A 26,670-nucleotide genomic window follows, 5' to 3' on the forward strand; every position below is an offset into this window, starting at 1 on the left:
AAGCAGGAGGACCACCTGAGGCTCAAAACCAGCCTGGGCAACATAGTGAGGTCTACAAAAAACTAAAAAAAAAAAAGCAAAATGCTCCAAGAGTGTCACTTACCTGGAACACAAGTACAGCAATCCGACTGTGGGGGGGTCTGACAGGGGCCGGGGGGACACTCGGGAGAGATGCAGGACACGTTTCCAGCCTGAGGAGGAGGCAAGAGATGAGATGACACTGGGGGTGCGGGTGTGGAACAGGGCTCATTCCCCACCTCACAGCAGGCCCTTCGAACAGGAAAGCTGCCTAAAGGAGGCCACGAGAAACCTTTAAATGCTGCCGTGTCACAGGGACAAATTCCCAGTGTTTATGATGCTGATATGGTTTGGCTGTGTCCCCACCCAAATCTCATCGTGAACTGTAGCTCCCATAATTCTCACGTTGAATTGAACTGAATCATGGGGGCAGTTTCCCCCATACTGTTCTTATGGTAGTGAATAAGTCTCAGGAGATCTGATGGTTTTATGAGGGGTTTCCCCTTTCTCTCGGTTCTCATTCTCTCTTGCCTTCTGCCATGTAAGATGTACCTTTCACCTTCCACCATGATTGTGAGGCCTCCCCAGCCACACAGAACTGTGAGTTCATTAAACCGCTTTTTCTTTATAAATTACCCAGTCTCAGGTGTGTCTTTATCAACAGTGTGAAAATGGACTAATACATATGGTGTGGTTAGAACACCTCCATGCCATAACACACCATTCCAGAAAAAAGGTCAGGGCAGCCCAGCAGGCAGAGCATGCTCCCTTCCTTATGCAAATGTGCCTGGGAGCTCTGGAAGGTGCTGGGGAGCAGAGAACAGAGCTGACTCCTGCAGGGAAGGAGACCCCCACACACCTTCCCATCATCTGAGTTTTGAATCAGGTGGCTCATATTGGCTAGTCAAATAATTAAATTTCAAAATAAATGTTTTAAATTTGACATTGAGACCAAAGAGCCCCCAGTTTTGGAGTCAGCCACACCTGAGTTCCAACATCTGCTCCTTCCCTATAAAGACTTTGGGCCAAGTACATCACATCTCTGAGCCCCGGTCTCCCCATCTAAGAAATAGGCTGGAATTGGCGTGTCTCTCAGGGGTTTCCAAAGATTACGTGAAATGAGATCATGCATGAAAGCACTTGGGGCTGTGCGCAGTGGCTCACGCCTGTAATCCCAGCACTTTGCAAGGCCGAAACAAGAGAACTGCTTGAGCCCAGGAGTTTGAAACCAGCCTGGCAACATAGGGAGACCCTGTCTCTACAACAAAAATAAAAACAAATTAGCTGGGGTGGTGGCATATGCCTGTGGTCCCACTTACTCGGGAGGCTGAGGTGGGAAGATTGCTTTAGCATGGGAAGTCAAGGCTACAGTGAGCCATGATTGCACCACTGCACCCCAGCCTGGACAACAAAATGAGGTCCCATCAGTAAGAAAAGAGGAGAGGAGAGAGGAGGGATAGGGGGAGGGGGAGGGAGAGGAGCGGAGAAAGGGAGGAGGAGAGGAGAGGAGAAGACAGGGGAGGGGAGGGAGGGGAGGGGAAGGGCAGGAGAGGAGAGGGGCAGGAGAGGAGAGAGAGGAAGGAAGGAAGGAGGGAGGGAGTGAGGGAAGGAAGGGAGGGAGGGAGGGAAGACAGACGGAGGAAGGAAGGAAGGAATGAAAGAAGGAAGGAATGAGGAAGGGAGGGAAGGAGGGAAGAGAGAGAGGAAGGAAGGAAGAGAGAAAGAGAGAAGTGAGAGACAAAAGGAAAGAGAGAGAGAAAGAGAAGAAAGAAACAAGAAAGAAAGAAAAAGAAAGAGAGAAAGGAGGGAGGGAGGGAACTTGGCTGCTGTGCTTTCATGTTGCACATAGGAAGAGTTTGATAAAGGGTGCTGGTGGTTGTCTGCATGCCTCTGATTTCACACTGCAGCATCCACCTTTGATGCCAGAGCAAGAGACATTTAAAGATGGTCATGACCAGGTGCAGTGGCTCATCCCTGTAATCCCAGCATTTTGGGAGGCCAAGGTGGGAGGATCGCTTGAGCCTAGGAATTTGAGACCAGCCTGGCCAACACAGCAAGACCCAGCCTCTACAAAAAAAAAAAAAAAAAAATTAGCCGAGTGTAATGGCATGAGCCTGTGGTCTCAGCTACCTGGGAGACTGAGATGGGAGGGTCGCTTGAGCCCAGGAATTCGAGGCTGCAATGAGCTATGACTGCACCACTATACTCCAGCCTGGGCAACAGAGCAAGACACTGTCTCTAAAATAAAAAATAAAGATGGTCAGAGGGTGGCAGTGAGGGCTGGTAGACAGAGCCCTGACTTTGGGCTCAGACAGACCTCAAATCCCAGCTCTGCCACCTCCCAGCCTCTGTCTTTTCATCTGCAGAATAGAGGCAGTAAAGCTGACCCCGAAGAGCTGCTGGAGCCTCGGTGAGGAAAGAGATGAGAAGCACCAACCCTGGGCCTGGCACTCAGTAGATGCTCCTAATCAGCATTTTCTTTTTTTTTTTTTTAAGACAGAGTCTCGCTCTGTCGCCCAGGCTGGAGTGCAGTGGTACGATCTTGGCTCACTGCAACGTCAGCATCTGGCAGGGCAGGCACACAGTAGGTGCTTAGTAACTATTCTTGCAGGAGTGAATTTGCCCAAAGCCAAATACTTTTAACAAGCTGAGTTTGGTAATGAGCCTTCTTTCTCCCAAATGTGGAGACCTTTATTGTGCTGGCAAATATTTTGCCTGGAGAGAAAAACAGCCTCCCTGGTGGGAAGTTTCTGAGGGAGTTTAATCCCCTCCCCTTCCTAAACAGACAGACCCTGTGTGCCTGCTGGCTGTCTGCTGTGGAGCAGAAGCCTCCCTTACTCCACCAACCTTCGTGTTTTACACTTCCCTCCCCCTTTTAAATGCTGCAGCTTCTAACCAAATTCCACAACCTGAGAATGTTCCCTTTCCACTCAACAAGCTCACCTTTAACATCCGGTCTTTTCCCCTTCCTCTAAAACCCCCAAAGGTTAAGAAAACACCCACGAGGCTTTGAGGATCTTGTGACGCTTACCAGACAGACACAGACAGTGCAGTTCTCGTTGGGAGGTGAAAACACATCCCCTTCAGCTCGGACGACACCACTGTGAAAACAGCCTTTGAAAGACAAATAGGAGGTAGAGGCATCAGACCTCTTCAAAGAAGGGGAAGCTTGAGGTCTCGCTGCTTCTCCAGGCTTAATGTACCTGGAACATTCTCTCACTGCCCTAGGTGTCCCAGGAGTGGTAGATTCAGGGTACTCTGACTGTGTGGTCCTGCAAGGATCAGCCGTGGTGGCCCCAGAAGGGTCCATTCATGTCTCACAAACCCACAACTGTCTGGAGGACACAACATTTTCTTCCCAGAGGGCAGGAAAGGCAGCCTGGTTTCAAAACCTGAGGCCAGGTGCAGTGGCTCACACCTGTAACCCCAGCACTTTGGGAGGCCGAGGTGGGCAGATCACAAGGTCAGGAGTTTGAGACCAGCCTGGCCAACATAGTGAAACCCCGTCTCTACTGAAAATACAAAAATTAGCTGTGCGTGGTAGCGCGTGCCTGTAATCCCAGCTACTCAGGAGACTGAAGCAGGAGAATCGCTTGAACCCGGGAGGCAGACGTTGCAGTGAGCTGAGATTGCGCCATTGCACTCTAGCCTGGGTGACAGAGCGAGACTCTGTCTTAAAAAAAAAAAAAAACTGGCCCTCCAGCTCCGTTAACCAGCGTGGCCCTGGACATGTCACTTCACCTCTCTAGTACCCAGCTTGTCTTCACTGCAAAATGAAAACACCACCATGTACCCTGCAGGGATCTTGGAAGGATCCAAAACCTGGGCAATAAAGTACCCAATACTTCGCACTCAGGACTTAGCATGTAGCGGGGACATAGCCCACAACAGTCATTAAGAAAATCAAGCCAGGCCCAGCGGCTCATGCCTGTCATCCCAACACTTTGGGAAGCCGAGGCAGGCAGATCACTTGAGGTCAGGAGTTCAAGACCAGCCTGGCCAACATGACAAAACCCTGTCGCTAATTAAAAAAAGTACAAAAATTAGCCAGGCTTGGTGGTGGGTGGCTATAATCCCAGCTACTCGGGAAGATTGCTTAAACCCTAGAGGCAGAGGCTGCAGTGAGCCGAGATCACACCACTGCACTCCAGCCTGGGCGACAGAGCAAGACTCCATCTCAAAAAACAAAAACAAACAAAAAAAAATAGTGCATTTCCATTTTAACCCTTAGGAAGACTTTTTAACTACTGCTCAATCTCCAGCAACCTCTGTGTTATATCACCAAGACCATCAGACAAAGAATCCCCTCCCAGACCAACTGAATGAGAATCTGCTTTTTTTCTTTTTTTGTTAGCCAAGGTCTCACTCTGTTGCCCAGGCTGGAGTGCAGTGGCACAATCATGGCTCACTGCAGCCTTGACCTCCTGAGCTCAGGTGATCATCCCTCCTCAGTCTCCCAGGCAGGTAGGATTACACGTACACGCCACCATACCTGGCTAACTTTTTGTCTTTTTTGTAGACACGGGTCCTCCCTATAAACACGGGGCTAGTCTCCAACTCCTGGGCTCAAGTGATCCGCCCACCTCGGCCTCCCAAAGTGCTGGGATTACAGGCTTGAGCCAGCATGCCCAGCCAAGAATCTGCATTTTAATAAGAATCCCCTTGATTCAACTGCAGAGCAAGTTTCGAGAAGCTCTGTGAAGGATCTGTGAAGAATTTGGGTCCCTATCCTTCCAGCAATGGGAAGCAAATGAAAAACCATCAGCAGATGGCGGGGGCGAGTCAAAAAGGGGACAGAATTTAGAAACAACTATTCCTCCGCCTGTAGGAGGGGAACTGGGCAGGAGAAGGGGACTGCACAGTGGATTTAAAGAGGCTCGATGAATGACTGAATAAATGGATGAGCGAATGAAGCTGAAAACAGATGCCCAGAAGATGAAAAGTCCCCCTTGAGGCATATTACAGAATAAACAAGTGGTTCTCAAAGTGTGGTCCCTAGACCAGCCATGTCAGTATCACCTGGGAACCTGTTCAAAACGCACATGCTCTGGCCCTATCCCAGACCTACTGCATCAGAAGCTCTGGGGGCAGCCCCAAGGGAAATGTGGCTTAGAAAGCCCCCCAAGAGATTCTAATGTACGCTAACGTTAAAGAACAGCCTTTTGGCTGCAGGAGGGTGCAGAGAAAGGAAGAGGCAGGACTATGTCCTTCCCTGGCACCAGCTCTCACCTGTGCACGATGGGCAGCACCCCCTATCTTTGGAGGGAATTGGGTGGGAACAAGCAGCTTCACATCTCACCTTTTCACAGGTCACCTTCCCATCCTAGAAGCACAAGCAGCAGTTAGAGCCACCACAGGGCCCCAGACCAAGGAAGCTCCGGGGACCCCTAGTACCCACCTCGCACCAGCACTGGGAACACCCAGGCTCTGTCCAGCGACTCCCTGATTCATGCATGGCTCCCACGTGCCAGCAGGGAGAGGGCCCTGCTGCCAGCCAGGGGGCCTCAGGGCCCCTGGGTGAGGAAGGGGTCCCCATCACCTCCCCCTGAAGGAGTGAGGGGGGTCTGAGGTTCCCCAGCAGGGAGGAAGTAGGCACTGGGGTGGCCATCAGGGTGGACAGCAGCCACACAGGGGCAGAAGGGGAGGATGTGGGTAGTCGTGGGGTGGGAGATGGCAAGCGGGTGGTCCTGACTCCAGCTGGGGGCCCTGGATCCCCAGAAGGAGGGCTATGTCCTGGGGACAGGGCAGGCCGGCCGGCCTCAGGAAGCAACAGGAGCATCTTGGAGGGGTGTTGCCGGGGCTGCAGGATGGCAGATGGGGCCAGCACGGCTTTCGGGAAAGCTGAAACAGAGGCACGGAGGTCTCTTGGGGTGGACAGCAGAGACAGGAGGCAGGGTTTAGGAAGACCTGGGCTCAGCTCCACCACCACAAGTCCCTGTTCAACCCCCGTGGTCTGCGCAACATTCTACTATGTTTATGGGGCACACTGTTGCTGTGCGGTAGGGCAAACCACGGAAATGGCTGTCCCTGTAGCCCAGGATACTCGGACTCCTGTTGGGTTTTATCCTTTTATCATTTGGGAAAAAAACAGAAGGGCTGGGGAAACAGTGAAAAGAAGAAAGAAGAATGGATAAAGAAGTGGAAAAAGAAAGCGAGGAAGAAAGTGGAGTGTTGAAAGTAACAAGATGAACTGAAAACAAGGGCAGACGGAAAGGGAGCCTAGCGCCTGGTGGGCGGGGCCGGGGTAGGGCGGGGCCAGGCGCTGAGAGGGCGTGGCTGGGCGCCGGAGGGCGTGAACGGGGAGGGTCCAGGCTCTGGGGGGCGTAGCCGGGGCAGGCACTGAGAGGGCGTGGCCAGCCGCTGGGAGGGAGGGGCCTGGCGCTCACCTTCACAGGACACGCGGTCAGCTCGGAGCCTGAAGCCAGGTCGGCATGTGCATAGGAAGCTGCCCACGGTGTTGTGGCAGGAATGGTGACAGACTCGCCTCTCCAATGGCCTCCGACACTCGTTTACATCTGCGGGAGAGCCTCGCTGCGGACAGCTGCTTTGGGCTACCGAGCCCTTCTTCCGCCCATCCCTTAGCTCAAAAGACTTGGGGAGTTTCCCTGCCATGTTCTTACAGGGTCCATCCCTGCCCCAAGGTGCAGGATGTGACTCAGACAGCTGGGAGCGGGGCTGAAATCTAGTGCTAGTATTGTTGATAGGTTCACACATCGAGCAGGCATTTAATGCGAGTATCAGAGACTCAGCCCCAGCACTATGCATTGGTTAATTAATTGTTGCCTGGTAGGGGTAAGCCCCTCTGAGAAGCTCATCTCCAAACCTTCCACCCTCCCGTTTTTCTTTCCGAATAAAGTCTCAAAACTCACTGAGCTGCTCAAGGTAGGCTTCAGGACAAATACCTAACTCCACTAGAACAAGGTCTTTTTTCAGGCCCATGAGACCCCACCTTCAACCCATGAGCCAAGCTCAAACCAAACATGCCAATCCCTTTCTGGAAATTTCTGCTAATGGGCTGAGAAAACAGGGTCTCCTTCTAAATCAGAGGAACCAAGACATAACGTGCTTTATTTACCAAGGGGAGCAAAGGCAGCCAAGAAAATGGGTGAGCAGAGAGGAATCCTTGGGGTGTATCTGGGAGAGGAGTGGAAGAGAAACATAACAGGATGAAAGTGGCAAATGGCCAGGAAAGTCCAAGACAGGGTCTTCATGCACAGCCACGCCAACCCCAGGGACAGGCAGGCTCTGAGCAAAGGCTCAAGCCCCTTCAGGCTCCAGAGGACCAGAAAGTCTAATTGTTAACCTTCCTGGGTCCCTGGGCTCCCTGTCCATCTTCTTGATTGGCAGCCTAAGTGTGCAGACCACAGGGTCCTCCCCACCTTACCAACACAGGAGTGCCGGTTGCCATGAAGGTGGAAGCCAGTTCGACAGGAACACTTGTAGCTGCCAATGCTGTTTTTACATCTCTGCTGACAGGGAGTCCCTAGGCATTCGTCAGTGTCTGGCAGGAAAAGGGACAAGACTGGGGTTCATTTCCCCAACAGAACTTTGGAAATATGTGGTCCCCTCTTCCTCCCTCATCTCCATCTCCTATCCACACAGGACTGGGGGGAACCACCTTAGCTGCCCCTCTTCTGCACTGCCCACATCCAGTCCTAAATACTCTCTGGACCAGCCCACATCTCTCATCCTCACTGCTACCCCTTAGCCCGGCCACATTCATCTCTAGTCTGGAGAATAGCCAGAGCCTCCAGGGTGTCTCTCTATCTCTACCTAGGTTCCTTCAAGCATCCTCTGCACAGCCTCCAGGAAGTTCTGACCAAAGGGCATTTCTAATCAGGGCCCTCCTGCTCAAAACCTCTCCGCTGCTCCCACAGGCCACAGACCTCATCTTAGGGTAAGACACCAATGCTGCCCCATAGCTCACGATGCCTTTGAACACAGTCCTGGTTGCCTTGCCCACCTCCTTCCTTGCCCCTGACCTTCACTCTGGCTTAAATTCTTTTTTTTGTTGTCGTTGTTATTTTTTGAGACAGAGTTTCGCTCTTTTTGCCCAGGCTGGAGTCCAATGGCGCGATCTCAGCTCACTGTGGTCTCCATCCCCAGGGTTCAGGCAGTTCTCCTGCCTCAGCTTCCCAAGTAGTTGGGATTACAGGCATGCACCACCATGCCTGGGTAATTTTGTATTTTTAGTAGAGATGGGGTTTCACCATGTTGGTCAGGCTGGTCTCAAACTCCTGACTTCAGGTGATCCACCCACCTTGGCCTCCCAAAGTGCTGGGATTATAGGCATGAGCCATGCACCTGGCCACTGACTTAAATTCTTGCCATCTTCCAAATGCACCACGCTCTTTTGGTGCTCCCCTTTTGCCCATGTTCTCTGTCCGCCTGGAATGCCTTTCCCTCTTGTCTGGCTGGAAAACTACCCATACTTCAAAACTCAGCTTCAGTGGAACCTCCTCTGTAGAAGTTCCCTAGTGCTGTTTGAAATTATGAAAAACTGGAAATAATCTCCATGTTCATCAATAAGAGAAGAGTTAGTAAACTATGAAATATTTGCACTGCAGAGTCAGCAGTTAAAAGGAACAAGGCAAGTCTATTTACCCTGATGTGGAAAGATCTTCAAGACCAACATTGGGCAGGGGTGAGGGGAACAAGCAAAGGAATGACTAGGTTCAAATCCCAACTCTGGCTGAGTGCAGTGGCTCATGCCTGGAATCCCAGCCCTTTGGGGGCCAAAGGGGGAAGGATAGCTTAAGGCCAGGAATTTGAGACAAGCCTGGGCAACACAGCAAGACCCCATCTCTACAAAAAAAAAAGAAAGAAAGAAAGAAAAAAACCTTAGCTCTAATGTGATCTTAAGCAAGTAACAATTTCCTTAAGCCTCAGTGTTCCTATCAATAAAATGGAGATAAATAATACCAACTTCACTGGGTAATTTTGAGGGCGAAAGGAGAAAATGCATGTAAAGTGCTTAGCCCAGGACCCAGCAACTATCCTATCTCTGTAAGTGCCCGTGTATGTATGTACACATCATGGGGAGGGGCAGGCAGGGCACATAGCAGACCAATGCCTGAGTGCTATGGACTAAACTCTGTCCCCTCAAAAATCGCGTTGAAGCCCTAACCACCAATGTAATGGCATTTGGAAGATAGGAAGGTAAGATAAGTAGATAAGAAGATAATTAGGGTTACATGAGGTCATGAGGGTGTGCCCTCTTGATGGGATTAGTGTCCTTGTAAGAAGAGACATGAGAGGCCTAGCTGGGTGGCTCATACCTGTAACCCCAGCACTTCAGGAGGCCAAGGCGGGCAGATCATTTGAGGTCAAGAGTTCAAGACCAGCCTGGCCAACATGGTGAAACCCCATCTCTACTAAAAATACAAAAATTAGCCACGCGTGGTGGCGCATACCTGTAACCCTAGCTACTTGGGAGAGTTGGAGAATCGCTTGAACCCAGGAGGCGGGGATTGCAGTGAACCGAGATTGCAACAATGCACTCCTGGGCAACAGGAGTGTCCTCTGTCCTCCTCCATGTCAAAAAAAAAAAAAAAAAAGAAGAAGAAGAAGAGATACCAGAGAGCTCTCTCTCCAAGTGAGGACACACCAAGAAGACTGCTTTCTGAAAGCCAGGAAGAGCCCTCACCAGAAACTGAATTAGCCAGTGCCTTAATCTTGGACTTTGCAGCCTCCAGAACTATGAGAATCAATGTCGGTGGTATAAGCCCCCAGCCTGTGGAATTTTATGATGGCCGCCCAAGCAGACTAAGATGCGCAGGCTATTCTCCAGGGAGAGCAGAGGGCAGCAGTGGGAAGGAGGGCCTGGGCTAGCACCATGGCTTTTAAATTTTTTCTTATAATTTATGAAAATGTCAAACATAAAGAAAATAATAATGTAGGATTCAGGGGTAGTTCACAATTATCGGCCTTGTGAGATTCTTTCCATAATGTGTAAATAAAAGGCATTTTAAAAGAATGAGTAGTAATTGTAAGATCTCTCATCCTGCAAACTGAAGAGGTAGGATTCCTTCTCTTCCCTGGGTTTTCCCAACACTTATCCCTCATCCTAACCTTGTTCTTCTGCTCCCCATCAGACTTGGGGGAGCCTACTCCCCAGGGTAGCTCCGGAGCCTGCGCCAGCACTGGGGCAGGTGAAACAGATGAATGAAGTCAGTGAATGACCCCATCCCAGTATGCCCCTCCCATGGCTCCTCTGGACTCACAGCCTGAGTCTCTCCCAGCCCTCCCTCATCTCAGTGGCCTCCTTCCCCAGGTTGGTTGGCCCACTCTGCCCTGGCTCTCCTCACGGCCTCTCCTCCATCACCATCCCTTTATCCTGCAACAGCAGCAGCAGGTACTTTGTTTTCTGAGATGAAGTCTCACTCTGTCGTCCAGGCTGGAGTGCAGTGGTGCAATTTCAGCTCACTGCAACCTCCGCCTACTGGGTTCAAGCAGTTTTCCTGCCTCAGCCTCCCGAGTAGCTGGGATTACAGGCGCTCGCCACCATGCCTGGCTAATTTTTGTATTTTTAGTAGAGACGAGGTTTCACCATGTTGGCCAGGCTGGTCTCAAACTCCTGACCTCAGGTGATCCTCCCGCCTTGACCTCCCAAAGTGCAAGGATTACAGATGTGAGCCATCCCACCAGGCCAGCAGCAGTCGGTTCTAACTGTTAGATGTGCTGGGATTCAAACTCTGACTCCACCTCTTACTAATGACTTGGCCTTGGGCAAGCCTCAGTCTCCACATCAGTCAAACAGGAACCATAACAGCATCTCCCTCAGAAGCCAGTGGTGAAGGTTCAATGCAGTGGCGCACAGAGCACACTGTGCTGGGCATGGCAGGGCTGAGTGTTCAATGTGGCATCCCCATTACACCTCCCAGAGCAGCCGTTCCTTCTCTGCAGCTCACCTTGGCAGCTGTGGCGGTCGGCAGACAGCTGCATGCCTGGCCCACACTCACACACAAACCCACCTTCTGTGTTCACACAGTGGCCCTCGCAAGAGGAGCTTACACATTCGTCAATGTCTGGAAAGAGAGAAAGCACATGTTTACACAGTGGTCCTTGCAAGAGGAACTTACACATTTGTCAGTGTCTGGGAAGAAAGCACCCTTGCAGGCCGGGCGCCGTGGCTCATGCCTGTAATCCCAGCACTTTGGGAGGCCGAGGCAGGTGGATCACCAGAGGTCAGGAGTTCTAGACCAGCCTGACCAACATGGAGAAACCTCGTCTCTACTAAAAATACAAAATTAGCCAGGCATGGTGGTGCATGCCTGTAATCCCAGCTACTCGGGAGACTGAGGCAGGAGAATCGCTTGAACCCAGGAGGCGGAGGTTGCGGTGAGCCAAGATTGCACCATTGCACTCCAGCCTGGGCAACAAGAGTGAAACTCCGTTTCAAGAAAAAAAGGAAAAAAGAAAAGAAAGCCCCCTTGCACGGCCCTCTCTGAACATGACTGTGACTCAGGAACAAATCAAGCCCACAAGGACCCTGAGCCCACACCAAGCCTGCCCTCAGCAGCGTGGAATCCCCACCTGCACCCCAGGAAGAAAGAGCAGACACCAGGAAGGTCACTGGCTATGAGGAAACCCCAGGAAGGAAGAGGCCAAGGGACTGGGGCCGACTTTAACCCATGAAGATCAGATGACAAGAGAAGACTTGGCTGAGACCAAACTGTTTCCAATGGCCCTGCCTGCAGGGCAACCCCAAAGGGCCCTCAAAAAGGCAGAGGGCAGTGGACAGGGAGATTGATTAAATAATCAACAGAGTCATTCTCTTAAAGGTTCATTGAGCACCAACTGCATGCAGCAGACCCAGAGGGGGGCTGTTGAGGATGCAAATGTGACTAAGACACAGGGCTGACTCCAGATGTTCACAGTCTGATAACACACGAGCCAAGACACACACCCAGGGGAGACCAGTGCCTGCTGGGGTGATATATGCCCCACCAGGGACAGACTGGCCCCAGCAGGCATGCCCTGGAAGAGCGACTGGCTGAGAGGACCAGGAGTATTGGGGGAAGGACTGCCCAGGTGGAGAAAGGGTCTGAGGTGCTTCCAGGCAGCAGCTGGGCTCCTTGCGAACTGTACTGAGGCCCAGACTAGCTGAAGCTTAGGTTCCTTTTGAGGCAGCAGGAGACAGGACTGAAGATATGGATTAAGAGGAGACTAAGGCCAGGACCAGTGGCTCACGCCTGTAATCCCAGCACTCTGGGAGGCCAAGGTGGGCAGATCACCAGGTCAGGAGATTCAGACTATCCTGGCCAACATGGTGCAACCCCGTCTTTACTAAAAATACAAAAATTGGCCGGGCGTGGTGGCTCACGCCTGTAATCCCAGCACTTTGGGAGGCCGAGGCGGGCGGATCACGAGGTCAGGAGATTGAGACCATCCTGGCTAACACAGTGAAACCCCGTCTCTACTAAAAATACAAAAAAAAATTAGCTGGGCGTGGTGGCGGGCACCTGTAGTCCCAGCTACTCGGGAGGCTGAGGCAGGAGAATGGTGTGAACCTGGGAGGCAGAGCTTGCAGTGAGCCGAGATAGTGCCATTGCACTCCAGCCTGGGCGACAGAGTGAGATTCCGCCTCAAAAAAAAAAAATACAAAAATTAGCTGGGCGTGGTGGCACGTGCCTGTAATCCCAGCTACTTGGGAGGCTGAGGCACAAGAATCGCTGAACCAGGAAATCAGAGGTTGCAGTGAGCCGAGATCGCACCACTGCACTCCAGCCTAGCGAAAGAGCAAGACTGTTTAAAAAAAAAAAAAAAAAAAAAGATGAGACTAAATTGCGGCGACTAAATCCAAGTAGTACTTTAGGAAGGTGAGCCTAGTGAGATGTTCTGATCTGAGGGATGATAGGAGCTGGGAGACAGATCTCCCCAAATCATGCTTCATGCCTTCCCTTCCCTGCCAAAGATCCTCGGCAGCCTCTGAGGACCTACGGGCTCAGCTCAGTCTACTCAGTCTGCACTCACTGTGTAGTGAGTCTCGCCACTGTGGCCCCCAAGCCCATGGGACACCCCCACTCTCCTTATCCCCTACTTAGCCTTCTACCCAGCAGCTACCCACTCTTCCCAACAGCTGGACCGTCAAGACCATGCTCAACACTGCTAAGACACCCACCCTGACTAACCCCATTCCACTGGGATGTCTCGTGGCTACGGTCAGTGCCACCCTGTCCTGCAAGTGCTTTGACATTGTTCTCTGGCTTTTCCTTGGTTCCGTTTGCCTCTGCAATGAGAAGTACGTGCAGAAATTGTCCCAAGGTGAAAGGCATTCAGGAGCAGATCAATTGCTTCCATTGGTTTTCGTATCTGGAGGAGATGCTGCAACAAGCAACGAGCTCCAAGACACCTTTATTGAGACCCTTGGACCCAATAGCGTCCTTCTGGGAAATAATCAGAGAAGCCGACAAGAAGCCTCTTTATGGCAGCATTTTTTTTTTTTTTTTGAGATGGAGTCTCGCTCTGTCACTCAGGCTGGAGTACAGTGGCGTGAACTCGGCTCAGTGCAACCTCCGCCTCCCGGGTTCAAGCAATTCTCCTGCCTCAGCCTCCTCAGTAGCTGGGATTACAGGCACCCGCCACCACGCCCAGCTAATTTTTGTATTTTTAGTAGAGACGGGGTTTCACCATGTTGGTCATGGCTGGTCTAGAACCCCTGACCTCGTGATCCACCCACCTCGGCCTCCCAAAGTCCTGAGATTACAGCCGTGAGCCACCGTGTCCGGCCCTATGGCAGCATTATTTATAGTGGTAAAACACTGCAAACCTCTTAAGTAAGAGACAACAGACAAATAGTTATTTCAATTGCAGCAGCCACATATGTAACTGCTAAAACAACATTTTTTTTTTTTTTGAGACAGAGTCTTGCTCTGTTGCTAGGCTGGAGTGCAGTGGTGTGATCTCGGCTCACTGCAACCTCCACCTCCTGGGTTCATGCAATTCTCCTGCCTCAGCCTCCTGAGTAGCTGGGATTACAGGCATGCACCATCACACCAGCTAGTTTTTGTGTTTTTAGTAGAGACAGGGTTTCACCATGTTAGCCAGGCTGGTCTTGAACTCCTGACCTCAAGTAATCCACCCACCTTGGCCTCCCAAATTGCTGGGATTATAGGCGTGAGCCACCAAGCCTAGCGAAAAAAAAAAGTTATATTGCAAGGAATTGTTAGTGATGCCTACAACATAAAATTAGATGGGAAAAATAATAAAAACTACAGATAAGATACAATCCCAATTTTATAAAGCATACAAATATGCTGCATGCTTAACATACATATACACACACGTACACACACTCACAAACACAGACACACCCAGGGAAAAGGGCAGGAAAAAAACCTTCATTTTAGTAACAAATATCTCCGGGTGGGGACTTTCAGAGAATGCTTATTTTCATCTTTTTCCTCTTACTTTCCAAATGTTCTACAATGCACTATCTTTTGCTTTTCTATTCAGGGGGAGAAATATTATTTTTACGAAGTTAAAACTCCAAAAAGGCTTTTGTTGCTCTGGAAAGACTGGCAAGAAACTGGTCACAGTGGCTGTTTCTGGGGAGGGTAACAGATTTTGTCCGTAGAAATGTTTTAAAAATCACAAGCAAATAATGCATTCACAAAATAATTATTGAGTTTAGCTTCTCTCATCTTTCAAATGTCATTTTCCCAAAAAGCCTCCCCTGGCCAACCCTCCCGACTCCGGGTTCCATGCCCCTCTGTGGGCCCTGGCACACAGTTAAGGTCCCCATGACAATTGAGCTGTTCTTGTCCTGTTACTTGTCTTCCTTCCTCATATTCAGAAACTCCCTAACAGGTGGCTGGGTGCAGTGGCTCACGCCTGTAATCCTAACACTTTGGGAGTCCGAGGTGGGTGGATCACCTGAAGTCAGGAGTTCGAGACCACCCTGGCCAACATGGCGAAACCCTGTCTCCACTGAAAATATAAAAATTAGCTGGATATGGTGGCACGCACCTGTAATCCCAGCTACTCAGGAGGCTGAGGCAGAAGAATCGTTTGAACCCAGAAGGTGGTGGCTGCAGTGAGCTGAGACCATGCTACTTCACTCCAGCCTGGGCAGAAGAGTGAAACTTCGTCTCAAAAAAAAAAAAAAAATCCCTAACAGGGACCAACTGTGGCTCCCATAACCCCAGTCCCTAGCTCAGTTCCTGCCCCTAAGAAGTGCTCAATAAATATTTGTAAAATAACAGAAGCGACACATTTCTTTTGTTCTCGTGTCTCTCTGCCCACTCTCAAACATCAGAGCCTATCTTGGCTCAGCTTGGCTCTTGCAATACACTGGAAACCATCCTGGCAGGATGGGGAGGAGATATAATTCCCGCTGTCCCCCTCCCCCACCACTCCCAGGCGTCTCACCTGTACACCTGATGCCAACAGCTGTCTCCGTCATCGAGAAGCCCACGGGGCACACTCGGGCCACCTCCTGACAGCCGCCATGGTTGCAGGTAAGGTCACAGCCGTACTCCCCACATGGTCCGTGGGTTTCTAGAGCAGGCATCGCACCAGTGAGCATGTACCCCGTGGCAGTCCCAGCCATCCCCACCTCACCAGGGTCCTCCTGAATTCCTTTGGGAGGGTAGCTCTGAAGGCAAACAGGCCTGGGTTTAAATCCAGCTCTGCCATTTACCAGCTGTGTGACCCTGGGCAAGACAATAACTTCTGTGTCTCAGTTTCTTCATCTATAAAATGGGCACAAAATGTCTACCTAATAGAGTTGTCTGAAGCTGAGATGCCAGGACACATCTCAAGTGCCCACTGCCCAGCACATAACCTCAATGCTCATTCATCTGTTCCCATCAGCCACTGCCCATCCCCAGTTACCTGGGCAGGTGGCCCCTTGCTCTCCATCCTGGCAGGAGCAGACGTTGGGAGCGATGCAGATGCCACTCCCACAGCCAAAGGAGCAGAGGGCTGAGAGGAGAAGTGCAGGTGAGAGACGAGGGACTGGGGCCCCCCGTCTGCCCCTTGGACCAGGGACTGAGGGCTGGAAACACACACTGCTGGAGGAGAAGACTTGGGGCACAGGGACAAGCACTTACGCAGGGTGCAGTGCCCACCACCCATAGAGGGCGCCCAGCCAGGGCAGCAGCCACTCCCGAACCCAGAGAGGCAGACGTGGGGGCCCAGCCGGCGTCTGCAAGAGAAGAGAGAGCACTTTCCTCATTCTGTACTGGGGGAGACATTGGTCAACAGGAAAGTCTCCCAGCCAGTGTGTAAGTCAATCAACAAACAATTCTCGAGAACTGTCCGGAGGGGCAATGGGAAGTTTCCAAAGAAAAATGACCCAGACAGTCTTCTCCTGGAGGCAAGACAGAGACAAAAGTGTGAGACAATAGATACTGGCCTCCTACAGATATCTGCCACATGAACACACAGCAGAGTGGCCAGGAGAGGGGCCTCAGAGGTGAAGAAAGGCTGTGCAATAGATGAGGAGCCCCAGGGGTGGCTGCCTCAGGACCTTTGCACTTGCAGTTCCTGCTATAAGAAAGGTTCTTATGGCTGAGTGTGATGGCTCACGCCTGTAATCCCAGCACTTTGGGAAGCCAAAGCAGACTGATCATTTTGAGCCCAGGAGTTTGAGACCAGCCTGGGCAACATGGTGAAACCTCGTTTCTAATAAAAACATAAAAACCAGCTGGGCATGGTGACACACACCTGTAGGGTCAGCTACTTGGGAGGCTGAGGTGGGAGAATGTCTTGAGCCTGTGAGGCAGAGGTTGCAGCGAGCCAAGTTGGCGCGACTGCCCTCCAGCCTAAGTGACAGAGCCAGACCGTCTCAAAACATAAAAAAAAAAAAGAAAGAAAGATTCTTACTCAGACACACACTGGACTTCCTCTCTCCCTTCACCCAGATCTCTGCCCATGGCACCTTCTCAGAGAGGCCTTCCTTGTCCACCCTTACCTTGCTTTATTCTCCACAACATTTACTTCCTGCGACATTAGTTTTTAATTTATTAGTTCACTGTCTCCCCTACAACTCCCTGATGACAAGGGTTTCTTATCTATTTACCCCAGCACCTACAGCAGTGCCTGGCATATGGTAGGTGCTCAACAAATGGCTGTTGAGGGAAAGGTTGAGAAGGGCAATGGCATAGGTGACATCTCTGGGGTGGGTGTGGGGTCATGAGTGAGCTGCTCAAAACTGGAGGCAGTGGGTCTGTTCAACCAGGAATGAGGTCCAGAAAGGGCAGGAAGCCAGATGCATCCAACTGGTGCTGGGTGCTGAGTAAGGCATGACCATACAGCCATAAACAAGCTACTGCCCCCACCTTCAAGGAAAGTAGGGCAGACCAGGAGCCAGGTGATAACAACATAGAGTGACAAATGCCACAGTGGGATAGGCTGTGGAGCCCTGAGGAGGGTCAGGGGGGTTCCTGGAAGGGCAGCATCTAGGCTGAGGTGAGAGAGAAAACTTTGGGAGACCAAGGCAGGTGGATAACTTGAGGTCGGGAGTTTGAGACCAGCCTGGCCAACATGGCAAAACCCCTTCTCCACTAAAAAAAAAAATACAGGCCGGGCGCGGTGACTCACTCTTGTAATCCCAGCACTTTGGGAGCCCGAGGCAAGCGGATCACCTGAGGTTGGGAGTTTGAGACCAGCCTGACCAACATGGAGAAACCCCGTCTCTACTAAAAATGCAAAATTAGCCGGGCATGGTGGCGCATGCCTGTAATCCCAGCTACTTGGGAGGCTGAGGCAGGAGAATTGCTTGAACCTGGGAGGCAGAGGTTGCGGTGAGCTGAGATCACGCCACTGCACTCCAGCCTGGGCAACAAGAGCAAAACTCCATCTCAAAAAAAAAAAAAATACAAAAATTAGCCAGGTATGGTGGCATGTGCCTGTTGTCCCAGCTGCTCGAGAGGCTGAGGCATGAGAATCGCTTGAACCCAGAAGGCAGAGGCTGCAGTGTGCCGAGATCGTGCCACTGCACTCCAGCCTGGGTGACAGAGTAAGATTCTGTCTCAAAAAAAAAAAAAAAAAAAAGTAGGGCAGCCAGCAAAATAAGAGGAAGGGAGGAGAGGGTGTTCCAGCAGGGGAAACAGCACAACTGCAGGCCTGGAGGGGGACAGAGAAGACAACTGCAACCAGCTCCAATCATGGACTGGACAGAGGGTGATGAAATCCAGCCTGGTTTGAGCTTCCAACCCCACCGCAACAGAAAAGGGACAAGAAACCCCTTCCCAACGGTGTTCCACCAATGTTCAGAGCGGAGGGAAGATGATTCTGCGAGGCAGGCACTTTGTAAAGCACCCACTCTGAGCTGGGCACTGCACCAGGCACTGGGGACATGGGACTTGGGACAAGGCAAACTTATCGTGTTCTTGGGGAGAAGAATCTGTGCCAAAATGTGACAAGTATTCCGGAAAGGGAAGCTCAGGGCGCCATGGCAGCACACAAAAGTCTGAGGAAAGCTGTCCCTGGGGCCTTTTTCCCTCTCTGAGGTCATCACAGAAGAAAGGGGGGGCCCTCCTGCTGGCGGAAGCTGGCAGTGAAGTCTCATCCACCCTCTTGCAGGAGTGATTATGGCAGCAGCCTGAGAAGGAGGGGACCGGGCGAATGAGCGGAGCCTTGGGACTCTCAGAAACGGACAGGCAGTGCCACCAAGACAGCAGATAAAAGGGTGCCCAGGGAGGCTGATGGAGTCGAACTCTCAAGTGGGCAGGGACCGAGCACCCGCCAGAGCGCCCTAAGGAGCCTCCTAGGGCTGGTGACAGAGGGACAGGTGGTGGGAGCCTGTGGAACGCCAGGGAGTCGGGGCCGGATCTGAGCAGGAACTGGCAGTAGCAGTGGAACACACGTGTGAGCTACAAGCCTGGCCGGGCCGTCCCCGCTGCGCGCCCCCCGGAGGACGTGGCCGCGGGCCAGGCCGCCCGCTGACACCGTGTTCCCTAGCTCCGAGCATCACGCACACGCGCACGGCCCCACGGCAGCCCGGGGGAAAGCACGTGCGGAGGGCGGCATCCATATCGAAAGACAGCGGAGGGGCATGCACCCCACCCCCACCCGCGCACACGCACGGACAGAAAACGAAAAGTGACCCAGAGACCCCGGCTGTTCCAAGGTCCACGAAGTTCGTAGGGCCAAGACCCAGGGAAAGCCCCGCGCGGCAGGGGAGGCCAGGCGCTGCCAGGGCAGAGCCACGGGCACGCTGGGGGGTGAGCCAGCCAGTCCGGAGACCAGATGGCACGTCCTGGGCTCCCCTCTCCAGAGGTCCGCGCTCCAGAGCACATTAGGAGTCACCCAACGCCTGGACCTCCGATCTCCCAGGTCCCAGTCTGGACAGCCCCAGCCAGGGGTGCACGATGAGCACCCGCCCAGAGGCACAAGTTGCTGACTCTTTGTCCCGTCCCCGAGCTGTGCCCGCGCTGATAGCACCCCAGAGGAAGCCCCGACACGCGGCTGCCTGCGGCTCCTGAGCGCCCCTCCGTGCCTCTCGACTGCACGCCGGTAGCGCTCTCCCGGGCAGGGGGGCGGGGAGGAGCTCGGGGCGCTTACCTCTCGGCCGCGAAGTGGCCGGGCGGCTTCCTCCCGGTGTAGCCTCGGGCTGGGGCCCCCGGCAGCAGGAGCGCGACACAGGCGGCCCGAAGGAGCAGACCGGCCCACATGACCGGCGGCGGCGGGTCCCCCTGGCTGGGCTCGGCTCCTGCGCCGCGCGCGGGAGAGGGGGCTGCCGGCCCTCGCCCCTCCTCCTGGCGCCGTGGGGAGCGAACCAGCGATCCCCGAAATGGCACGCGGAGCTGAACAGGGGGGCTGGGGACGCCGAGAGGAGGGGCCGAGGGCCTCGAGGGGACGCGGCGGACGATTGTGGGGAGGGTCTCTGGCACCTCGAAGCGAAACACACAAAGGCAACGCTGCCTGCCTGTCGATGCCTCTCGGAGAGGCGCGGAGCCCGGGGCGGGGGCAAAGATCAGGGACCCCTGGGGGCGGGGTTTCGCCCTCGGCCCACACCCCCTGCCCGGGTTTGGGAGTCGGCTTCCTGCGAAGCGCTGACTGAGGGCGTCAGACCGAGGCCCCGGGAGGAAACAGACTTCGGGAACAAGGCTAGCACCGGAGGCTGCGCGCCCCGAGCATGGCCCCTGTCGGTGGGACCCGAGATGCCTTGTTGTCACGAGGTGGGAACCGTGGAAATTCGAACCCACGACGCCAGATCGCTGCGCCGCTGGGCAGTTCTAGGCCTGCCCCCAGCCTGCCAGAAGGTCTGCACCCTAACGCCGGAGTGCGTTGATCTGTCGGAGTGCGTTGATCTGTCGGTCCAACCGTTCCCTGGCCGGGGGCCCTAGCCACTTTTGAAGCCCTGGGTTCCTCTGGGCACCCAGGGGGCAGATGGCCGGCCTCCTGACTGCTGGTGGCAAGGCGAGGAAGCAGCTGGCACCGTTGGCAGTGGAGAGGCAGAAGCAGATCTGGAAGGCTCCTCTTTGCCCCTTCTGCAGCTGCCCCAGGCTGTGGTCAGAGACTGGGGGGCTGCCTAGGGATTTAGGCAAGGAAGGGGTGCGGAAATCAAAATCATCCCGCTGGGAGAAAGCTGAAAGGATAACTGATTTTACCTTCTGCTCCATGCAGTAATCTTTCCCTTAGCCACCCACAACTAGTCGAGATTTTGCTTAAATACTTCCAGGGGTAAGAAACTCACTACCTGTTAAGAAGCGGCCCAATCCAGTTTTGAACCACATTTGTTTTAAAGTGTCTTCACTTTCCAGCTGAACAATCCCAGTTCCTTTGGCCTTCCTACTACCTCTGCCTTTACTGAGGTGCTTAACATCTGTGGCCACAAATGGACATTGCGTACCAGCGGTGGCCTGGACTCATGCCTCCTTCCTGCAGACACCATACTTTTACTAATGCACCCTAATATTACCTTTTTGGCAACCCCATGATGTTAATTATGACACAATGAGTTTGCAGTAAAGAAAAACCACAGGTGGCCGGGTGCGGTGGCTCACACCTGTAATCCCAGCACTTTGGGAAGCTGAGGTGGGCGGATCACCTGAGGTCAGGAGTTCCAGACCAGCCTAGCCAATATGGTGACACCCCATCTCTACTAAAAATACAAAAATTAGCTGGACGTGGTGGCGGGCGCCTGTAATCCCAGCTACTCAGGTTGAGGCAGGAGAATCACTTGAACTCAGGAGGGAGAGGTTGCAGTGAGCCAAGATTGCACCATTGCACTCCAGCCGGGGTGACAGAGCAAGACTCCATCTCAAAAAAAAAAAAAAAAGAAAAAAAGCAGGCATTTTTTGTTGTGCTTTTATGTTATTTAAACACAAACTGCCAAGCGGTCTCCCTACCTGAAGCTGTGTGGCTACATTTTTTTTTTTTTTTTTTTTGAGATGGAGTCTTGCTCTGTCGCCCAGGCTGGAATGCAGTGGCACGATTTCAGCTCACTGCAACCTCCACCTCCCAGGTTCAAGCAATTCTCCTTCCTCAGCCTCCCGAGTAACTGGGACTACAGGCGCACACCACCACACCCGGGTAATTTTTGTATTTTTAGTAGAGACGGGGTTTCACCATGTTGGCCAGGCTGGTCTTGAACTCCTGACCTCAAATGATCCACCTGCCTCAGCCTCCCAAAGTGCTGGGATTACAGGCGTGAGCCACCGCACCCGGTTTGTGGCTACATTTTTGCAGACATTCACCTTGAGGCCATATCTCACCTTGTTTGTTTTGGTCCATTTTCTTGTCAACATATTCTCAACAAGTAGGAGCCAAAATATTCTGTAACATAAGATGAATGCAACTTCCCTCATATCCATTCTGAGTCCCAAGGACCCTCGGAATCCTAAGGCATCTTTCTCTCTTGCCCCAGACATCTGAAGGTTACACTTTCCCCCTCCACTGCCCCTAAACCACCAATGTCAAATAGGGGTTTGACTTGAAGAGCTGTTCTAACAGCAAGGGCAAGTGAATGCAACAACTGCTCTTTTTTCCTGGCCCTAGGGGAGGTACCCAAATTTTCAACAGGCATACACAAAACAAGTGTCCACATGGCTGCCATATTTCATGCCATCTTCTTTCTCACACTCCAGCACACCTCAGCTACCTCTGTTATTAGCTACATTATGGAGCCCCACCCGCTCCACCTCACCCTGTAAAAACTCACTCTCTGGCAGTTTGCTCCACATTGGCCAATGAGCAGCTGGAATAGCTGAGATGCAACTTTGTGCTTGAAGAAAACCCACATCTACCCTAAGGAATTTAGGATACTTAGTACATAGTAAATTCCTGTTAGTGAATCTCCAAACAACATCCAAACTGCCCTTGGCATTTCTTTCATTTCCCCATAAAGTTTCTGTGACCTTATGATATTCACCTTGCTCCTATCAATATTTGCCCCTTTAGTTTGGTTTTTGTTTTTCTTGTCTTTTTGTTTGGCCCTGAGGCTTCTCAGTTTGGACACAGAGTCTCTAACTTACTATTGTTCAAGACTAGTTCGGGCATATCCCTTGATTGCAGTTCCTGTGTTTCTTCCCACTTCTGTGGCTTGTGGTTTCTCGGTAACAAAAGGGACCCTCCACCGAGGGTGGAGGATCCAAGTTGTTGTTGGCTGCAGAATGACAGCCTCTGGCTTGTGATCCCTCCAAATGGTCATGTGATGAGTCAGTGTTTCTATTATTCTCCCAAAGGTCCCTTCGTGCAGAGGCCTGGAGTGATGCTAGCTCATCAGCGCCTACATGGGATGGAGCTGTTCCAGTTGGCTACAGCCACGCTCCAAAGACAACCTTTCACCCCTAGAGAGGTGATTAATGGTTTTTAAGAGGGGATGTGGGAGTATGGCAGCAGAACATCAGTTTCCAAAGTTGGAGTTCAATCCCGAGTGAATATACCCAAGAGTGTACGAAACAAAAAAACAGCAAAACATAGCAAGGACTTCACAAGCTTCCAAATTCAAGACAAGTCATTGACAACTTTCTTCTCAATAGCAGGTCTCAGCAGCTGCAGGTCAGACCATGAAGTGCCCCAGAATGATCATCCCACCACATTCTTTCTGATTATGACACCTTATAGTCAGCGCTCCCATCTAGGATTAAATTTTTAAAATAATCACAATGTGGAGACTGTTGCTTGCCTGCCTCATTAAAGCTGCCTCGTGTTGGGTTTCCAGTTCAAACTGTGGTTTTTGAGAGGCTGATTATTTTTTGTTAAGACCCTTATCCCCCACCCCCAGAACTCTCAGAAGAGTAAGGGGAAAAAAAGTAATAAAACACAAGGAATTCCTTCAGGGAAGGAAACTTCCTCCAGAAGACCCTCAAACCAGAGATGCTTCTTTGCTCTTTTCCTTTTAAGCTAGAATCTCTCAAAACCACAATTTTCCTGACACTGTATCAAAGGCTGGTCTTAAAGGAGCCACCAATATGCCTAGTATCAACCCTACTACACCGTGGGGACAGAGCAACCTTTCTTCCCACCGGATCACTGAGAGAAACGTGGGCCCAGACACTGGCCCACCGAGCTGAAAAGAAGACAGGCTTTGTTTGCCAGACAGAAGAGTGAATCCCATATGTGCCCTACTCCTGCTGTATTCTCAAACCAAAAGCACCAAAGGTTCACTTGATTAGATCAGAGGAAACAAAATGAGGGTCCAAAGGGCATGTGGCAACAAGCAGCGGGGAGGTATGTGAGGAGCTACTAGGTGGCCTGGGGGCTAGATGACTGGACACTGCACACAGAGCTGGCTATAAAACCAGGAAAGGCAGTCCAGGCAACCCCCAGGCCCAGCAGGTTACTGACAGAGGCAAGTAAGAATCAAATGGTGTCAAGGACAACCAAAAAGACCAGTGAATTTCTAAACCCATCATCCTTGGGATCCCATCAAACAATCACATGATCAAGAAGAGGTATAGATGTCTTCACTTTCACTATTTGAAAAGAGCTGTTCTAACACCAAGGGCAAGTGAATGCAACAACTGCCATAAAGGGAAGGATACTGCCTAAATTCGCAGTAAATTAGGAATAGTTAACCTGGCCTGGGGTCCTGGATAGCTAGGCAGGGTGAATAAAAGCAAAAACAAATGTACCTTTCTTCTTAGATTCTACTTTATTTGGTAAAACTCAGAAACTAACAATTCACATCCTCCCACCTTCTTCTTTCCGAAGAAGGCAGTTTGCAGAGACAAAAGGGCTGTGGCGTGGGGATCATCCACCATCTCCAGGTTTTACACGCAGGCTGCTCATGGCTTGGCAGTCAGGCCTCTAGGCCCGATGCTCTCAGAGGCAATAGAAGAAAAGTAAAAGGAAGGTCTCGCTTCACAGACAATGAAACCCTCCTAACCCTCTTCCCCACTACCCACAACTCCCTACACTGCCAATCTAAAGATAGAGGACAATGCATGAGTGTGAGATACACACACACACACACACACACACACACACACAGCTTCCTTTCAGCCAAAGAACTGCAAAATCCCTCCCTGGAAGGAGGACGACTGGCAACACCAATCAAGGCTTGGTGGTCTAAGGTGATGGCTGGAATCATGTGAGACTGGTAAAAATCCAGGGAGAAAATGTTTCACCTTCAGCTCATTCCCGGGTCTCTATGAAGCCCGCCCCACTTCCGCGTAGGGGAACTGTGGCTCTGGGGGCAGCTGGCTTAGGGAAAGGCCTCCCATGGCCAAGAAGACGATGGTGGAGAGGAGGGGGAGGGCAGCAGGGCAAAGCCTTTGGGGAGGGTCAGAAAAGGGGCCCCCTGCCCTTGGCTAATGGATCCGAGTTAGCTCCTCCACAACCTTGATGAGGTCGTCTGCAGTGGCCTCTCGCTTCATACCGCTGCCATCGTCATACTGCAATGAGAAGATGGGCAGGGCTGTGAGGACCAAGAGGGTGCTCTCCCACAGTTGGGGAAGGGAATGCCCCCAGTGAAGGAGGCACAAGACTCCACCATTGTCATGGCAGAGGAAGGACTCACCAGAAACCCACACCTCCCCCTGGGTGGCACAGGTCAGCAAGGACACCACCTGGTCTATTTCTCCCTCTTCAAGATTCTCCCTCTTCTGCTATCCCCAAGACACCATCTCCAGTGAGCAATATCCCAGACTCCAGAATTGTGGCCATTTCTCCTCCCTACGGGATCCTGACCCTGCCTCCCATCTTTGGGTCTTGCCAAAGATCCCAGATGTGTCTTCATTGCTCAAGGTCGGGGTTAACATGGGTAGAGTTACTAGCACGGCATCTGGTACCTAGTGGATACCCACGAGCACAACTACAAACATCTCTTTTCCCTCAGACTCCACCTTCCATCTGGTAAGGATTACACAGAGGGCCCCTCGCACGTTGGAATTGAGGAGGAGAGGTGCCCAGAGACAGTCTCCTGGCATGCCCCAACCTGCAGCGGACTTGTCTGGCCCAGGGCTAAACACCACACAGCTCACCTGTAGGTTTGCCACCACCTCCTGCATCTTGGGGCGGCTAATATCCAGGAAACTCTCAATCAAGTCACCGTCGATGAAACCTGTGGCTGGTTCTGTCTTCCGCTCGGTATGAAAGGATCTCCAGGTGGACAGGTGAGTTAAGGAACATGTGCTTATCAGGAAACACCCTCCTCAGTCATCCCCACCTTTGAATAAGACCACAATCTAAAGCAATCATCAGGATTAGAAAGGAAATGACATTTCCTTTCGCCTTGCTTTTATTCGGACATTTCTGGAATTGAAAAAAATGTAAAAATATGACCTAATCTAATTGGTTCTCAATTGGGGTGATCTTCAAAATAGTTTTTAAAAGTACAGATCAGAGTCTATTAATGTGAAGCCCGTATGTATATGGAAGTTCTTTAAAAGTGCTCTAGGCAAAGCTGATGCACAAGATCCACTTGTCTTAAGTCTAGCCTCAAAGCTCCATAGAGGGGTCAGTGTGGTGGTGGCTCATGCCTGTGAACCCAACACTTTGGGAGGTTGAGGCAGGGGGATCGTTTGAGTCCAGAAGTTCAAGACCAAACCTGGGCAACATCATGAACTCCTGTCTCTACAAAAAACAAATTTTTTTTTTAATTAGCCAGGTGAGGTGGCACGTGCTTATAGTCCCAGCTATTCAGGAGGCTGAGATGGGAGAATCACTTGAGCCCAGGATGTCAAGGCTGCAGTGAGCCATGATCATGTCACTGTACTCTAGCCTGGACGAGAGGGCAAGAACCCACCTCCAATTGAAAAAAAAAAAAAAAGAAGAAGAAGAAAACCAGCAGCTCTGTTGATGAACAAACTGAGACTCAGTGAGACAGGGCTGCCAAAAGTCTTGATAGTTAGCAAAAAAACAATAAATCAGCCCATCAGCCCTCCTTGGCTAGAGCGGGGCCAGAGTCACAGACAGGAGCTCCTCCCACCTCCAGCGGGAGCGGGGAGGGCCCTTTATATCTCCTGTACTAAATAAACTTTCAATAGCACTTGGATTCTGGGGATCCCAGGGTGGCAGATTCTTGAGCTTCAGTGTTTTCCGCTTCTTCACCTTTCCCTTTCTTCTGGTAGTCTCTCTAGTCTCAGACACTGTTGCCCTCAACCAAATCCCTGAAAGGATGTGCTCCTGTGTTGTGATCTAAACTTATGTTTGGCCTGCTACACCAAGAGAGCCAGACGCAGACACATTTCAGGAATATAAATGTACATTTCCAAGATGGACCAGCAGAAGCTGGGTGATAAGTACCTTGGGAGT

At 51.7% G+C, this 26,670-nt stretch overlaps 2 protein-coding genes across 3 annotated transcripts in view; both read right to left on the minus strand.

Moving 5' to 3' along the window:
• VWCE (von Willebrand factor C and EGF domains) overlaps nt 1–19,000 on the minus strand; it is a 36,722-nt gene extending 17,722 nt beyond the window's left edge. The window contains exons 1-11 of the mRNA XM_030810046.1: nt 18,833–19,000; nt 16,074–16,188; nt 15,856–15,945; nt 15,391–15,519; nt 10,992–11,045; nt 7,403–7,519; nt 6,405–6,533; nt 5,417–5,859; nt 5,248–5,341; nt 3,050–3,132; nt 104–191 (exon numbers count right to left, since the gene is read on the minus strand). Coding sequence (XP_030665906.1) covers nt 104–191; nt 3,050–3,132; nt 5,248–5,341; nt 5,417–5,859; nt 6,405–6,533; nt 7,403–7,519; nt 10,992–11,045; nt 15,391–15,519; nt 15,856–15,945; nt 16,074–16,188; nt 18,833–19,000 — 1,510 coding nt within the window. The remainder of the gene's footprint in view (nt 1–103; nt 192–3,049; nt 3,133–5,247; nt 5,342–5,416; nt 5,860–6,404; nt 6,534–7,402; nt 7,520–10,991; nt 11,046–15,390; nt 15,520–15,855; nt 15,946–16,073; nt 16,189–18,832) is intronic.
• Nucleotides 19,001–24,044: 5,044 nt separating this feature from the next.
• DDB1 (damage specific DNA binding protein 1) overlaps nt 24,045–26,670 on the minus strand; it is a 33,769-nt gene continuing 31,143 nt past the window's right edge. For both annotated transcript variants that reach the window (XM_030810892.1, XM_030810893.1), the window contains exons 26-27: nt 25,398–25,521; nt 24,045–24,809 (exon numbers count right to left, since the gene is read on the minus strand). In XM_030810892.1, coding sequence (XP_030666752.1) covers nt 24,726–24,809; nt 25,398–25,521 — 208 coding nt within the window. In that variant the 3' untranslated portion in view covers nt 24,045–24,725. The remainder of the gene's footprint in view (nt 24,810–25,397; nt 25,522–26,670) is intronic.

This window comes from Nomascus leucogenys, chromosome 4 (assembly GCF_006542625.1).
Source record: "Nomascus leucogenys isolate Asia chromosome 4, Asia_NLE_v1, whole genome shotgun sequence".
NCBI classification, from domain to species: Eukaryota; Metazoa; Chordata; class Mammalia; order Primates; family Hylobatidae; genus Nomascus; species Nomascus leucogenys.